The sequence below is a fragment of the Sarcophilus harrisii genome, chromosome X (genome assembly GCF_902635505.1).
Source record: "Sarcophilus harrisii chromosome X, mSarHar1.11, whole genome shotgun sequence".
Classification (NCBI taxonomy): Eukaryota; Metazoa; Chordata; class Mammalia; order Dasyuromorphia; family Dasyuridae; genus Sarcophilus; species Sarcophilus harrisii.
Window position 1 is genome coordinate 35,843,532 of NC_045432.1, and position 17,090 is coordinate 35,860,621.

At 42.7% G+C, this 17,090-nt stretch overlaps 1 protein-coding gene across 1 annotated transcript in view; it reads right to left on the bottom strand.

Annotated features, from left to right (window-relative positions):
* Positions 1-17,090, bottom strand: part of FRMD7 (FERM domain containing 7) — a gene marked incomplete at its 5' end in the record, with an annotated part of 72,443 nt that overhangs the window by 8,642 nt on the left and 46,711 nt on the right. Inside the window, 4 exons of the mRNA XM_031944613.1 lie at positions 4,224-4,371; positions 5,683-5,797; positions 10,584-10,681; positions 13,690-13,768. Of these exons, the coding sequence (XP_031800473.1) occupies positions 4,224-4,371; positions 5,683-5,797; positions 10,584-10,681; positions 13,690-13,768 (440 nt within the window). The remainder of the gene's footprint in view (positions 1-4,223; positions 4,372-5,682; positions 5,798-10,583; positions 10,682-13,689; positions 13,769-17,090) is intronic.

Sequence of the window (17,090 nt, forward strand, 5' to 3'; positions counted from 1 at the left end):
TCATAGCCAAATTCCAAAACCCACAAGTCAAGGAAAAAAGTATTACAAGTGACAAGAAAAAAAAACAATTCAAATATGGCAGAGCCACAATTAGAATCACACAAGGTCTAGCAGTGGCTACATTAAAAGCCTACAGATTTTGGAACATCATATATCAAAGAGCAAAAAAAATGACGTTGTAGCTGAAAATAACATACATCTTGAACAACAACAACAACAAAAAAAAAAAAAAAAAAAAAAAAAAGATGTTCAAACTGCCAGATTTTCAGGATTTTGTCGCAAAATGACCCGAACTTAATAGAAAATCTGACATAGAAGATCCAACAGAAATACAAGGTAAACATCAAAGACCAAATGCAAGAAACTCAGTAAGGACAAATTGTTTGTTTTATACACAGAAATAAATGTAAATGATATGTCCAACACTGTCATTAGTAATCGGGTAATTCAAAAACAGGATTGGGGTAAAACTGAGTATAATGTGATTCTTAAAAAGTAAACTACACAAAAAAAATAATTATCTTATACTAATGAGGTATAAGGGTAAAAATTGACACAAAAGAATTAGATGAGGATTGAAGACTAGTACTTCTGGAATAGTACTCTCATGAGGGAGTAGGTTAAAGAGGAACTGGGTATGTATGTATTTTGTGTGTGTGTGTGTGTGTGTGTGTGTGTGTGTGTGTACATAAAAAAGGGTATAAAAGTCCTCTAAATTCAGAAAAAATATAAGTAGGTAAGAGCATAGGGTGAAGGAATAAGAAGAGAGTTATAGAAGAATGTATAGATTAGTGGGAAGGGGATAAAGAGGGAAGATAAAGTTGGAAAAGGATAAGGGAGGGCAGATTAAGTAATAGGAAGACTAGGTAGTGGGCAAAAGTAAAGCAGATTCAAGAGGGATAGGAAAGAAAAGATAAACACAAACTTAATAATAAAGATCAGGAGTTGAATTATTTGCTTAAAAAAAAAAACGAGGTAGTAATCATTGATCTGAAAATGAAAGATAAAATAGACTTAATCAAAACAGAAAAATAGGGATACTACATCATGTCAGCCATATTAATACCGTTTTAGACTATTTAAAATAACTAGACAGAGGCAGAGCAAAGATGGTGGAGTAAAAGCGGGGACTCGTCCAAACTCTCCCCCCAAACCCTTACAAATACCTTTAAATAAGGACCCCCAATAAATTTTGGAGCATCAGAACCCACAAAAAAACAGAGTGGAACAATGTTGCAACTGAAGACAACTTAGAAGGTCATCAGGAAAGGTCTGTTACACTGGGGTGGGCGGGCAGTGCAGTCCAGCAAAAACCACATCTGACAGCCTTGGCCCCAGCAAACCACTGAAATCAACTATGTGGCGGCAGCGGCAACTTCTGGAAGTTTCAGCCCTCAGACAGTAAGAGGGTGAACAGCTGTTCGGAAGGAGATTACAAGGGTCTCCTTTGCTAGTACTGAGGCAGGACTCAGTGGCTTTGCCCATACTCAGATCTGGGTTGTAATGCTAGCTCCCAGTCCCAAGGCAAGAAGGAACACTAGCACACTGGAACTTATACCCAGAGTGGATTTGGGATCCTCCTCACAGTTCCAGGGCAGAAAAGAGTGCTTGTGGTCACTCACAGACCAGAGCATAGGTCAGGAGAGTAGTAACCACACTTCTCCTTGGATCATCCCACCTCAGAGGAACTGAAAACTTGCAGGTCCCTAGAAGGATCTCTGAAATGTACTGCACAAAAAACTGAAACTTGAGATAATATGCATCCCCCTACCCCCCGGTCTGGAAGCAGAACCCTATTTTAACAAATAATTAAAAGCTAAATAATGGGCTGGGGAAATAAGCAAACAACAGAAAAAATTCTGACCATAGTGGCAAGAAAGAGCAAATAACACACTCGGAAGATAACAAAGGCAAAGCTCCTACATCCAAAGCTTCCAAGAAAAGTAAGAATTGGTCTCAGTCCATGGAAAAGCTCAAAGGGATTTTGAAAATCAAGTAATAGAGACAGAGGAAAAATTGAAAAGAGAAATTAGAGGGATGCAAAAGGAAATACAAATAGAAGCTAATGACTTTATGAGAAACCAAGACAAAATAAAACAAAAATGAAAAAAGTAGAAAACAATGTGAAATATCTCACTGAAAAAACAACTGGTCTGGAAAATAGATCCAGGAAAGTAAATTTTAAAGTTATTAGTCCATCTGAAAGTCAGGATCCAAAAAAAAAAAAAAAAAAAAAAAAAAAAAAAAAGTCTACACATCCATCTCTCAAGAAATTATCAAGAAAAACTGTCTTGAAGCAGCTACACCCAGAGAAGGAACATTGGGAAATGAGTGTGAACTGTGTGCATTTTTTGTTTTTCTTCCCAGGTTATTTTTACCTTCTGAATCCAACTCTTGTGCAACAAGAGAATTGTACATTTCTGCACACATACATTGTATGTAGGATATACTATTTAACATGTATAAGACTGCCTGCCATCTAGGGTACTAGGGGGTAGGGGGGTGGGGTACTACCTCTTCAGAAAAACCTGCAAAGTCCTCCATGAATTCATGTAAAGTGAAATGTACTGTGTGCGGAATAACAGCAATGTTGTGGGATGATCAGCCGTGGATGACTTCGCTATTCTCCGCAATACAATGATCCGAGACTACTCTGAAGGACTTATGACAAATGTATCCATACCCAGAGAAAGCTGATTGTGTCTGAGTAAAGACTGAAGCGGACATTTTTCTTGAGGAGGAAGGGGGGGAGGAGGGGAGAGAAATTTATGTTTTCTTTAGCAATATGGCTTTTACAGAAATGCTTTGCATAATTTCACATGTGCATTCTCAATGGGGCAGCTGGGGAGAAAGGAAGGGAATCTGGAGCTCCATATTTTAAAAACAAATGTAAAAAAATTGTTTTACATGTAACTAGGATAAATAAAATCTTAAATCATAAAATAACTAGACAGTATAAAGATGGAATATTGCTGTGCTGTAAGAAATGATGAGCTGAAAGATATGGAAAGACTTGGATTTATGAAGGAAGATGTTATCTACCTTCAGAGAGACACAAACAAATGTGATACAGTCTTAAATATTGGTCTAAGAATATATATATATGTATATTTTTATATTATCTATGTGTATGCACGTGTGTGTGTGTGTACCTATGTGTATGTGTATAAATATATCTTTACTTAATTGTAACCTTCCTGAGGAAAATGGGGAGGAAAGAAAGGGGGAAAAAAATACAAAGTGCACAGCAGAGAACAAAAGACAAAAGAAAACCTAACAAGAAAGCAAAGCCAAGAAGGACAGCTCTGAACACAATGTGGAGTATTTATTATATAGGATTTCTTAAAGTGGAAATTTACTGCCTCATATTTTGAATCTGCTCCTATATTGTTTGTACACAGCTATGTTTTTTCTTTCCTTTTTCTATTTTGTATTTAAGTTTTAAAGAAAGAAAAGGGGGGAAAGAGAGTGCCTAGAATTGAACACAATACTCCAGATGACATCTGACTCTGCTATTAATTAACGTCCGGGCTAGCTTTCTGGAAGGCCCTCGGACCAGCCTTGGTGTCTCAGCAGAATAATCACCACAACAACAGTCAGGGATAAAGTCCAGAGTCTTTATTGTCTCCTTCAGTCTCCCAGTCTGCACCAGCAGTCTCAGTCAGTCAGTCAGTAGTCTGCACATCTCAGCCTCTGCTCTGACTTCAATCTGACTCTGACCTTTTAAATACTCTATTACAATTAAACCAATTCATCATACCGAGTATAAGCCAGTCATTATATCACTAGGGAACCATTATCTCATCAATTCCACTGAGTTAATATCTTGTTGTAGTATTAAATCAATCATACAGAGCCTTAAGTAGACCTTTTCAGCGTTCCTGGCCTTTATAAGACCTTAGGTAAATTATTCTCTGTGCCTCAGTTTCCTCAGCTGTAAAACAAGGAGACTAAAGGAATACAATACAGCAGAAAGAGTATTGGACACTGGCCCGGGTTCTGCTACAAACAAGCTGTGAATCTGTTCTAGGTCATCTGTAAGGGAAGGGGACTGGATTAGCAGATCATCTCGAATATCTGTTCTAGCTATGAACCTTGTGATCTTCTAAAACCAGACAGTGTCAAAAGTTTCCAGCTCCAAACAAACAGCTCCAGAACCTATGTGGGAATTGGGTATGAGGGAGAGATACCAGTTTCCTCAGAGCAAAAGGAAACACCCTTACCCGTAATACCAGCACTCCCATGTGGGCAACAGCCAGATGAATCTGAGTTCCTTCACCATCACTGGCAGGGTGAGGTCTGATCCCATACATTTCAAGCTTCCTGGCTATGTCCAGGAGTTGGATGTCTGATTCCGCGGGGCTCTTACCGCTATAAGGAAAAGAGATGGATGAATCTTCCAACTCTACTGGAAGGACTGCTCCCCCACTCCTTCTCTCCCCAGCTCCCCCACAGCTGGCCCTCAATTACAAGAGAGAGGCCCAAGTCCTGCCTCTGCCATTTATCAGAGAATCCTGATCAAGTTATGAAGAGGGCAATGTCTTTAACATAAGGAAAGATTCCAATTTTTTCTCTTATGTGGATTATCTTGCCCTTTCTGGGCCTCAGTTTTCAAGTTTATAAATTGGGCTTAATAATACCTGCCCTATCAACCTCATGGAGATGTGAGGAAGGTGCTTAATCCTGCCTTACATACTTAGTAGATTTAAGACCTAATGTCACTTGCCTCAAAGATTTAAGTTTTCTTCCTCTGTAAAATGAGGGAGTTAGACCCAATGAACTCTTAAGGTCTCTTCCCACTCTACATCTGAGATCTTACATCACTGCCCCTCCCTGAACTACAGCTTCATCATCTCTAAAATGGAGACCAGAAAGTCACAGATTTAGGATTATAAGCAGCTTTATGGGTCAGTAGGGTAAAACTCAGATAGAAACAGGGGTCACTAAACCATACATGAGGGGCTAGCCAATGACTTGCTTTTTTCTACTTGATAGGATCTTTCACCCCCTCAACTACAGTTAAAGATGGTTTTCAACATTTATTTTTGTAAGACTATGTTACAATTTTTTTCTCCCCCCCTCCATTGCCCCCCCCCCCCCAGACAGCAAGCAATCCGATATAGGTTATAGATACACAATCATATTAAACATATTTCAATATTTTTCATGTTGTGAAAGAAAAATCAGAATGAGGGAAAAACAAGAAAGTGAAAATATTATGCTTTGATCTTCATCCAGAACTTAGTTTTAAAATGTCATAGTATATGTTTTCTTGTATTTTTGTTTTGTTAACTATTTCCCAATTCTATTTGAATGTGATTTGAGCCACCCTTGGGAATGCCGTGGGCCAGAACAGGCCTCGTGTGGGACACTTCTACTCTAATCTAAATCTCTCAACTGGAGTCCAGAGAGATGAAGCAGCTTGCCCCATGTCACACGGCAACTGAGCAAGCTGGGCTATAAACAAGGATTTTCTCACTACCTGCCTTACAGGCTTGTAGGCCAGTAAAGTAATACCTGTAAAGTGCTTTGGAGCTGCTAAAGTGTAACAGAAACGCCAGCCGCTTCTACTGTGCTTGTATCGGGGCCCCAGGCTGCTCCTTTCCAGTTTATTTTCCAAGACTGTTTCGGACTGAACCATTAGTTGGGGCTGCTGAAGCAGGCACTAATTAAAGTACTTACATGTGTCTTTGATGAAAGTGCAGGATCTTGCTGTCTAAGCCAGCCTGGTTAGGTAAGTAGTGGTTTTGTTCCAGATGCTTCCTGTCTGTTTCTTCATGAAAGTCACCCAGCTCCGCTGGGGTGGGGGCAAGAGAAAGGGAGAAAAAGTAATTAAGAGAAAGAGAGAGAGAGAAATCCACATCCCAGTTGATGACTTAGGCCATTTCCTCTCCTTAGAGGAACCCCCAGGGAGGCTGCTTTAGAGTCAATCTGCTGCTAACCAAGGGCAAAGGCAGTGACTGGCATCCCAGACATCCTAGACATCCTTGCTGTGGATCAATTCTGATACCAAGGGAGCCCGGGCTCTGAAAGCCCAAGTCCTATTAACACAATCCAGACTTTGAAATGTCAGTGGTTCAGTCAAACCTTGTTATTTGAGGATTATTGGTTCTGTCGGATGTTTCATGCTTTTTCTCTGCCTCCTCCCACCTTAGTTCTCCTCTTGACCTCCACCCCCTTCCCATAAGATGACGGGTCAGCCAAAAAAGCACAGGCCATCTTAGCTGCATTAAGAACGGTGGCGTCCACAGCTAGGAAAGGGATGCTCTGGCCTCTGCCCTGGTCAGATCACACCTGAAGGACTATGTTCACTTCTGGATCCACATTTTTCTTATGGGGGCAGGGACAGATAAAAAAAAAATTTTTTAATGTACTCTTAGATTTAGCTTTTTTCACATATCATTCTATTTTTTCCTCTCTATCACCACCATTATCATCCCATGAAAAATAAAAAATACATATAGAAACAACTCTTGCAATCTATCTCATTCTGCACCCCGAGTTCACCACCTCTCTGTCAAGATCATGTTTCATCATGGGTCCACTGAAATCATGCTTGGTCACTGCATCAGAATTCTTAAGTCTGTCAAAATGGATTGTCTTTATAATGTTATTACCATATAAATTATTCTCCTGGTTCTGCTCACTTCACACTTCATCAGTTTATGTATGTTTATCTAGGTTTCTCTAAAACCAACTCCCTTTATCATTTTTTCTACCTCAATAGTATTCTCCCACATTTACATGCCATAATTTGTTCAGTCATTCCCCATTTGATAAGCATCACCTCAGTTTCCAATTCTTTGCCACAACAAAAAAAGAGCTGCTATAGATATTTTTGTATATATCAATGGAAAAATACAGTTTTCTTAAGTACCTACTATGTGCCTGGCTCTGAGTTCTTTGGGGTACAGGCCCAAAAGTAGGTATCTGAATCAAAGGGCTTGCATGGCTGAGGAAATCTGTGCCTAATTCCAAACTGTTCTCCAGAGTGGCTGGACCATTCCCAGCTCCATCAATACAGCGGGAACATGCCCAATTTTCCACAATCCCTCCAGCTTCTTTAAGTTTCCTTTTTTGTCATTTTTGGCAATCCGATAGGTAGTGCCTCAGTTACTTTAATCAGTTTTTCTCTAATTATTTGTCGTGTGGAACTTTTTTTACATATGGCTAATCGATATTCTGGGCTTCTTCCTCATCCACCAATCCTCAGATTGCTAAGATACCCCCAGCCCTATCCTTGCCAACAGATCCCTGGACAAAATAATCACGTGTCCTAAGCTCCTGTGGAGGGGCAAAGGCAGATGTCTCCCATAACAGCACAGATACTATATATGTAGCAAGCAACCTTTGTCCATGTGATGTTCTTATTTGATCCTCTGTTCAGACCGACAAGTTAGCTGAGTGTGAATTATCCTTCTAAGGGAGAAAACAGAACAAAGGCTTCTATACTAATGAGAGAGCAGAGAAGTATAGATTTAGAGTTGGGACACAGAGGTCATTTGAGCTAATCCTTTGTATTACAGGTAAAGAAACGCAGGCCCCAGGCAGACAAGTGACTTATCCAATGTCACACAAATAGTGAGTAGTAGAGCTGGGATTTGAACTCAGGCCCTCTAACTGCAGCTCTGTGCATGTGTGTGTATGTATGTATATATGTGTGTTTTTCTACTACATCACAGCTTTTGTTTCTGCAAGTCTAAGATTTTAACTTCTTCCTTCCCATTTCTGGGTCTTAGTTTCCCCATCTGAGAAAATAGGGTGACGCGGAGTCCCACTGAATTCAACAAATATTTATTAAGTGCCTACCATGTAGGAGGAGGTGAAGATACAAAGACGCAAACTGGCACAGTCCCCGCCTTCAGGTAGCTTAGAATCTAAATGGGAGGGGGGGGGGGGGGGGGGTTATCGGGTGAGCTGAGAGTTGGGGGGGGGTGTGTGTTTCTAGCATGAACACAGTAATGTGTAGTAAGTATAATACAGTCAGAGATATGCTGGTAAATGTTTAAAATGGTTCTCTAGGAAAAGAAAATGTGCCCATAACATAATTTTAGGTTTAACCTGCATATTTATATTGAGAAAATGAGAGACAAGTCTCGAGATAATTAATCATACAAGCCCCAATTTGTAGCACTGGTCAATTTCCAATTGCTCTCATTGAAAACTTCACAATCGGCTCTAGTGAGCTGAGAGTTAGGAAGTGCAAAGCTAGTTGTTGTTGTTTACCCTTCATTCTAGAAAAGGCCCATGACACCCAAAGGTGATGTCAAGACAAGCAAGCGAGTTGGACTTAAGTGAGGGTGACTGGCCAAGGTCACCGCCTCACTTTCCCCTCCAGAACCATGTGGGACCAGGGGCTACGTTAAGACGGGAATGACCGACATGGACCTGAATGCAGTGGAAGACCAAGAAACAGAGAGTCACAACTCCTGGGGAGTTCTTGGATGGTTTTGTGGAAGAAGCAGTGGCCAAGAGGGCCTTGAAAGAAGATCAGGAAAGGCAGAAATGAGGAGACATTTTCCAAGGAAGAATCATGGAAACATAGATCTGTAACTATGCTAATAATAAATAGCTAACATTTCTAAAGCTCTTAAAAAAAAGTTTGCAAAACACTTTCCATCTGTTATCTCAGTTGCTCTTCTCAACAGCTTAGACAAGAAAGCGAAAGCTGAGAAGACAGTGACGTGTTCAGAGTTACATAGCTAATGAGGCAGGATTCAAATTCAGACCTTCCTGACTAAGAATGACTCTTTACTCAGAGAGGGGTCACACTAGTAACCGAGAAGTAACACGGTCTATATATAGAGTTGGCATTGGCACTGGGAAAATCGCCCGTTGCTCTACAACATCCCAGCTCCAGGACTCTGGCTACGTCATTCAAAGTCTCAGTACCTTGGAAAACTCCGTCGGATTCTAAGTTACAGAGAAGTCGTTGGTGGTTTCCCCACTGGGAGTTTCTGAGGAATATTGATGACAAGACAGGGTGGGGTCAAATAGCACCCACTTTCCCAGAGTCACTGTGCAGCTTAACAAAGCTAGACAACATTATATAGCAATTATACAACTACATAGCAACTGCAGTAAAGCCAACTAGGATGCCGAGGACTTCCTTTTCTCTCAAGAAATGAGATTTTTGAGCATTTCTTGCAAACTGCTATAAGGAACCGAGTTGAATTTTGAGAAGAAAAATTGGAAAATGATTGAATGCTTCATCACGCCAGCCTCTTGAGGGGATGAGTGTATGCTGAGGTGCCATCCCTGTCAGGTTAGGATTATCTGGGCTAACACAGCTAAGCAGGGGATAACTCAAACCAAAAGACAGGGACCAAAAGCTTTGGGCAGCTCAGCCCATCTGCGGTCAATTTATCTCCTCTCATCCAATTCAGTTTGGCTTAAGCAAATAAGACGAAGGACTTTAGATGGCTTTGTTTCTCAGGATGAGTCAGATCTGACAAACAGGCCCTGAACACTGCTGTCTCATAGTGATGGGGTCTTGGCCAATCTCTTCCTTCTGTGAGACTCAGTTTCCTCATTTTACGAATGAGGTGACTAGATGAGATGATCTCTAAAAGTCCCTTTTAAAACTCCAGCCATAATTCTATTAAACAGTTATGAGACTGAGAAATGAGGTGGTACAGGGGGAAAGCTCTGGTTCTGCAGTCTGAACACTCTTCTGATGCTTACTGCCTATGAGACCTTGGACAAGTCCTTTACGCTCACAGGGCCTGTGAAACGAGGGGCAGGACTAGATGGCCACAAAGATCTCTGCCAGCTCTGGATTTATGGTCCCTGCACTTCAACAAGCAATAATTTCACGAGTTTGCTTAGTCCCTCCATCAATACAAATCAAAATCTCTATGGCTGAGGCATGGGCAGCTAAGTGGCACTGTGAATAAAGTTCTGGAATGGGAGGCAGGAAGGGTGGAGTTCAAATCCTACCCGAGATGTAAGTGTGGCATTCTGGTAAAACACTTAACCTCCCTGAGCAAAATAGGTATGATAGCACTTACTCCCCTCTCTCCCCCCGGGGTTATAGTGAGACTCAAAAGAGACAATCCTTGGTGCTTGGTAAGTCTTATGGTGCTAAATCAGAGCTAGATAGTTTTGGAGACTTACTTTGTCTCGGATACTGTGCTACACTGTCTGAACTTCACTGGGCTGGCTCTTAAACAAAGTCCCTCTGGTCAATTGTAGGCCCACATGCAAAGCCTCTGAAGTTCAGTGAGACCCACTAGAGAAGTTTCCACTTGCTGGCCTACACTTTGAGAACCCAAGTTCACCTCCATGATGAAGGGCAGTCAGAGAGGGCAGAGCTTAGCTTAATAGAGAGAGATACTTCCTAGAGTAAGACATGCTACCTAGACTCAGGGAGGGAGCTTCCCATCATTACATGTCATCCCTCCAGAAGGTGAGCAAGCCCTTTCTCCGGGATGCTGCCAAGGACAGTTATGGTCAGGAGCTCCCTTCCAGCTCAGAGTGGCTGAGATTCCCTGGACACGATCGATGTTCCGTTCCCTGAGATGCCCTTTGAATCCTCCCCCATGTTATAGGGGGCCGGCCACACTCCCACTGTCCATGCTTACCTTGTAAAATGTGAGATACCAGTAGCGCGGTACAGTTATCACTGCAGGGAAGTCTTCCTTGGGCCAGATCCTTCTTGATCTGAAGGGCAAATAGATACCTGCATGACAGAAAGCAGGCCTCAGTACAGTTAGCAGGCAAGTCCCCTGGAGAAAGTGACGACAACAACACTACTTTGTTCCTTTCCAGAGATACAAGCTGATTCGAAAGCAAGCAACGCTATGACCCTGGGCCTAGGAGGCCAGAGACCCAGGATCAAGGCCTAGGTCCATCTCTCTCTGTGTGACAGTGGACCAATCACTTGTCTTCTCTGGGTCTCAGATGCCCCACGTGGGACAAGGTGGGTTAGTCCCTTACAGTGTTGAAGAGATGGACAGTAGGCAGGGTCACAGTCTGTGCTATTCTATGTTCTAGGGTCTTCTGTTAATAATTCACATTCCTAGCTGTCTAGAGATTTGCTCAGCAAATCCTTGCCAACAGCCCTCAGAGTGAGGTAGCCCCATTTTTTTTAGCCCATTTGACACATGAAAAAACTCAGGCTCAGAGACAAAAGGTTTGGTCCATTCAGTTCACTCAGTCAGTAAGTGAAAGAGCTGAGGTTCAAACATGAACCTTCTGACCACAAGTACAGTCAGCTTCCTGGGTTGTCCCATTGGCATATACAGCAGAGACCTGGCTTCCGAGGTAGAAAGGACTGGGTGTCAAGGCCAGCCTCCAGCCCAGGAACTGACCAAGTCAAGACACCATCAGTGCCCTCAGGCCTGGTAAGGTTGCTCTTACCCAGGGTTCCTACAACATGTTTGTTTGTTTTTTTTTAAATAGTTAGGAAATTGAATTTCAATGTAACCCATTCCCTTTACAATTCCATGTTTTAGGCACTTAAAACCAATATCCCGAGAAGGGGTTCATAGATCTCACCAGACTTCCTAGGGGAACCATGATGCAAAAGAGACAAAAAAGTCCTGTCTAGACCTAGGAGCCATGGGGCAAGTGCTGATATGTATTGATGGCTCGCTATACTGATGAAATGACAATCCCCAATCATCAAGGTCCTAGAAAAAAAGCTCTACTCTTATCACCTCTTGCCTGTAAGCACAACCATATTCCCTGCAAAAAAAAGCGGGCTGTGTCAAGGCCTATCTGGAAATAAGGTCTGTGGGCCATGCCCTCGCAGGCTCACGCATCAGCACATAGATGACCTTTGGCCCACCCATTTTATCTCATGCTGTTATAAGGATTCTAGAACAAAGGTTTCTAAGCTGGGGTCATGAACTTGGTTTTAAAAATATTCTCACAACTGTATTTCAACGGAAGTGGTTTCCGTTGGTTTCTAGGCTCGCCATGTTGGTGGTAACCACACCTCCTCACTATCTCTATCTCCCACATCCAAGCTGCTGTTGCCAAGGCCTGCCTACTTCACCACTGCAACATCTCTTGGAACACACCCCTTCTTCTCCTCTGACCCTGGCACCACTCAAGTATAGGCCCTCATGGCTTCACACCGTGCTGGTGGGGCTGTGTGCCTCTAGTGTCTCCTCATTCCATTTTGTCCTCCATTCAGCCACCAAAGTGATGTTCCTAAAAATCACGTCTCCACTTTATTCCAAGAAAGGCAGACAGTGTTTTGTTTTGTACATTCACAAACATTACTCTGAGGATGGTCCATGTTCTTCACCAGCCCATCCAAAGAGACAACCCAAGGGGGAACCAAGAAAAGATTAAGAATCTCTTATCTAGGGATCCTTCCTTCATTGTCCACAATTGAGATTTGGGTCCGTTGATCTCTCGTAAGGTTTGTTTGGTCTAGTGTGGCATAGTGTCAAAAGCGTGAGATCTCGTATCAGCAGACCAAGATCTGAATACGTTACAGTTACACACACACACACACATTGACTGTGTGATCTTTGCCAAGACCTTTCCCTTCACTGGTCCTCGGTTTCTTCTTCTGAAGAATGGAGTAGGATTAGACTAAATAATTTCCAAGATCCCTTTAGGCTCTAACATCTATGACCTATGGTACATGCTGGGATTCATAAATCTAAATCTTGTCTAGATATCAGCACACATGCACATTTTCCTGGGGCTGTAGTTTTGCACCCAGAAGTTGAGCCAGGGGAGAAAAGAACAACAAAAAGACTACAGGAAAAATTGTTTTCAAACAACTTTTCCAGAGAAGAAGTAATATCTTTCGAGGCGAGAGTATATTTCCACAGGCATTCTGAACGAGGCTAGCCGAAGCAGCATACCAGATTCTCAGCATACTAAACTTTAGATCAGACACCATAGGTTCTAGTCTCCCCTCTGTGACTTACTATTGATCTTTGGAAGAGTCATTTCCCCTCTCTGGACCTCAGTTTCTTCATTTGTAAAATGGGCATAATGATAATTTGACCACCTGACCCCTAGGGCTGTTATGAGGAAAGTGCTCTATAACTGGTTACTATCTTTATTAACCTTAAAACACCCTGGAAACATAGGCCATGATCATTGGGAGCTAAAACTTGATTAGACATTACTAGAGAAAATATTTTCCAGAAAATGGAAAACGTTCGAGACAAATCTAGCTCACTGGCGGCCATTTGTCATTATTTTCTCTCCCACCTGCTGATGTCCCTACACACCTACCACTTTCAATGCCCACAAAAATCAGCTTGAATCATGGGATTTTGTATAAAAAAGGTCACATCTATAGGGTCACATAGACAAGATTAAGGTTTACATGCCCAACCAGGTCACTTAGGGTGAGGCAATTGGCAACATCCTCCCCCATGTACCAAAGATGGCACGTGCCTGCTGATCCCTGCGGCCAGTAGGCACCCGGTGCTCATGTCGCTGTGTGGTCACCAATACTCTACTCCATCATTCCCTGGCAACCAAGATGAATAGGCTCCCAACTTAACATCCTACTCCTGAATAATTGACCTCTGCGGCAGATGTTGGGTTCAAAGGTCACATGTTTGGCAGTAGCGGTAGTTGAAGGGGAGAGACAAGAGACAAAGACCAGGACGTTCTTCCCTTCCTATCTTCCCTCCCCATTAATGACTAACTCCAAGTCTTCCATTCATGCAATGACATCAACACACATGAACAAGTACATATAACAAATACCTTGTCAGCTCATCTCTCAGGTGTCCAGGATCCACTGGGAAAAATTTCACCATAAATTTGAAAAGAATCTCCTTAGGGTCTTAAAACACAACATCTTCATAAGTTTAATTTAAATGCCAATCAAGAACACTTAGACATCTTTACATAATTATTGCCCATTCTCCCCCACCAAGCCCCTCCCCAATTCAGCAGTTTTCTCCTTTTTAGATTTCACTCAGGTCAAATTCTGATCAAGACAGGAGTTCCAAGAGGGCAGGCACACGACTATGCTGTACTCACTCGAAACTTAACAGTCGAATTAGCTCAATGCTATATTTCCCCAAGAGCTGAACACAGTGCTTAATAAATGTTTGATGACTGGATTAAGGTTAAGAAGTCAGAATCGGAGCGTCCAAGAACTAGAAGGGATTTCTGAGTCCAGCTGGTAGCTGAGCAAGAATCTCCTATGGTAACATCTGCAATAACTAATCGTCTAGCGCCAGGGGTCCTCAAACTTTTTAAATAGGGGGCCAGTTCACTGTCCCTCGGACTGTTGGAGGGCCAGACTATAATAAAAACAAAAACTTTGTTTTGTGGGCCTTTACATAAAGAAACTTCATAGCCCTGGGTGAGGGGGATAAATGTCCTCAGCTGCCACATGTGGCCCATGGGCCGTAGTTTGAGGACCCCTGGGGTAGCCTCTGCTAGATAAGGGGAATCCACTCCTTCAAGCTCTGATTAGAGGCTATTTCCTTACCTCAATCTCTCTTTCTTTCTCCAACATCCTCACATGATTCCTGACTCCCCTCTCTGGAGTCAAAGGCCTTCAAATACTCCAAAAGGTCACGTGACTATATCCCCTCCAAGTCTTGTCTTTTCTTTAGACTAAACAATCCTAATTCCTTCCACTCAGCATCCTATGCCGCAGGATCATAAGGCTTTTCATCAACCTGGTCCATCCTGTTCTCAACACACTCTAGGTTGGCTACATCTTTCCTGAAATGTAGTGCTCGGGACTCAACATCTCCAGGTGAAGCCAGATCAGAGCAAAAGTACAATAGAACGATCATTTCCCTCATCCTGGAAATGTTGAGATCGCATCAGCCCCTTTTTTGGCTTCCATTCAACAATGCAGATTCAGTCAGCCTGTGGTCCACCCCCAGGTTTTTTGTTGCCCCCACCTTCTAAACTGTACACTATTCAAGTTGACTGTTGGAACACATGTTGACTTTGACTTCTATCCTTGTAAATTTCATTTATTTGGTTTGGCTCATAATTGGAGCTTGAAATCTTTTGTGGGCCACTACTTAGTACTGTGGATAGAGCACCAGGCCTGAAGTCAGGTAGACCTGAATTCAAATTTGGCCTCTGACCTAATTGTGTTACCCTGAATGAGTTACATAACCTCTATTTGCCTCAGTTCCTCAACTGTAAAATGGGGATAATGACCGCACCTATCTTCCAGGGCTGTTGTGAGGGTCAAATGAGATAAGAATTTGATGAGATAAGTAAAGCACTTAGGACAATGCCTAGTGCACAGTAAGTGCTATGCAAATGTTAGCAGTAATTATTAGCCATTATCTGCATCTATCCTTCCTAGTAGGGTGCTCCCTCAAAGTCAGGCAGGTATGTTATCTAAGCTTTCATCCAAGTGATTAACCAAAGTAGGGAATAAAGGTGTTGAGCACAAAGGCCCAGAGACCTCTCCAAATTGGCACTAAACTTTATAGATCTCTCACTCTCTGGGTCCGTCTGCTCAACCAATTCCAAATCTATGTCCCTGGACTCTCATCTAGCCCACATCTCCCCATCTTTAGCACTGAAACAGCAGGAGAGACTCTGTCCAATGTTTGCTGAAATCAAAGTGAACTATATCTATAAGGTTCACCTGTTTTACCTACAAGACCAGTATTGTCAAGAGACAAAATGAAGACAGGCTAATGGCAGCTCTCATCCTGGACTCCATATTAGAATTGGGACGCTCCTTCCTTTTTTAAAATATTCTTTGTGCTAAGCTGAATTTCCTCTTTTCTTAAGCACTGTGTCCTTGCCCCAAAGAGGATATGGCACGGTTTAACTTGAGGATGACGGTGGAGAGTCACATTCACAGAAATGCATTAAGCTTTGCTACCCAATTCATTAAAATGAGATTCATGTGCCTACCCTCTCCCTTGGCCCACTTCCCCAACACCCCATTCCTCAAGCTAAAGGATAAAACACAAGTATGGATAACACTCAAGATGAAGGCTATCACTACAATTTAGGAATCTGTAAGAATTTTTCCTTGCCAAAAACAACCAACATCTCAAAAGTGACATGGGGGTTACGTGATGTTTCCACAGCTAGCTCATGGTCCCAGAAAACCCAGTAGTAGGCCAATCTGCTCTCGATTTGGGGAGCCTAAATCTTAAGAGTTCCTAAATTCTTACCATTTGTGAGGGAGATTGCAAGGGGGAAGGGAGACAGAATTTTTCCTCCTAAGGGAGCTGGACTGGATGTTCCCTGAGGTTGCTGATGTCTCTGAGATGCCCCAATTCCATGAAAAGCACAAGTGCACACTTTGCTCAGAGAGCCAACAATTGCCAGGTCAATTCTGTGGGTCTCACAGTATTTATGGCAGAGGAAATAAGATGGTCTGTCTCCGGAGTTCTCTGGCACTCAGAAATAAGGACCAGCTCTCTGCCTGGAGGACCCAAGTGTGTGGAGAAACGAGGGAGCCATCTCTCCAGCAAAGTTCTGATTTCTGAATCTAACAGGAAGACAGGACGGCTTTGAACTGGTCTCAGGGTCCATTCATTCACTGTCTACAATCCAAACCTCTTCAAGCAAAGGGAAAATGGATTTTCAGTAGGATAGCTGGGTCCCATTCAGGTTCAAGGATCTGCAAACTGGCAGAGCATTTGAACATAGCTCTCAGGCTTCTCACACACCTAGTCCAGTGCAGGCCAAATAGCACAGGTTTCCATAAAACCCACCTGATGCCTCGGAGACTTCAGTAAGAGCACTCACTTACACATCAGGGACTTGGGCAACTGGATCTGGTCACTGAGATGGTTTAACGTCATGGGCTCACAGGATTTAGAGCTTGGTCACCTAATCTAGTGCCTTCAATCTTGAAGAGGAGGAAACTGAGCTCCAGGAAAAAGACAGGGACAGTAGCAGAGATGGTTTGCCACCACTTATCCCCTCCTGCTCTCATCCATTTTCAACCCAGTCTCCTCTAGGAGTCTTCCCTAACCCTGAAACTAATCTCATTCTCATTCTCTTCCTCTCACCTCATATTCCAGGATCTTACCTGCTGCTTACTGGGAAACCTCAGGCCCTGGCTTCCTCTCTTCTTCTGCTCAGCCCCCTGACCTAGACATCAGGTAGACCTGAAGAGGCCTGAAAGATCACCTGTTGGAAATCTGGTCTCTTTATAA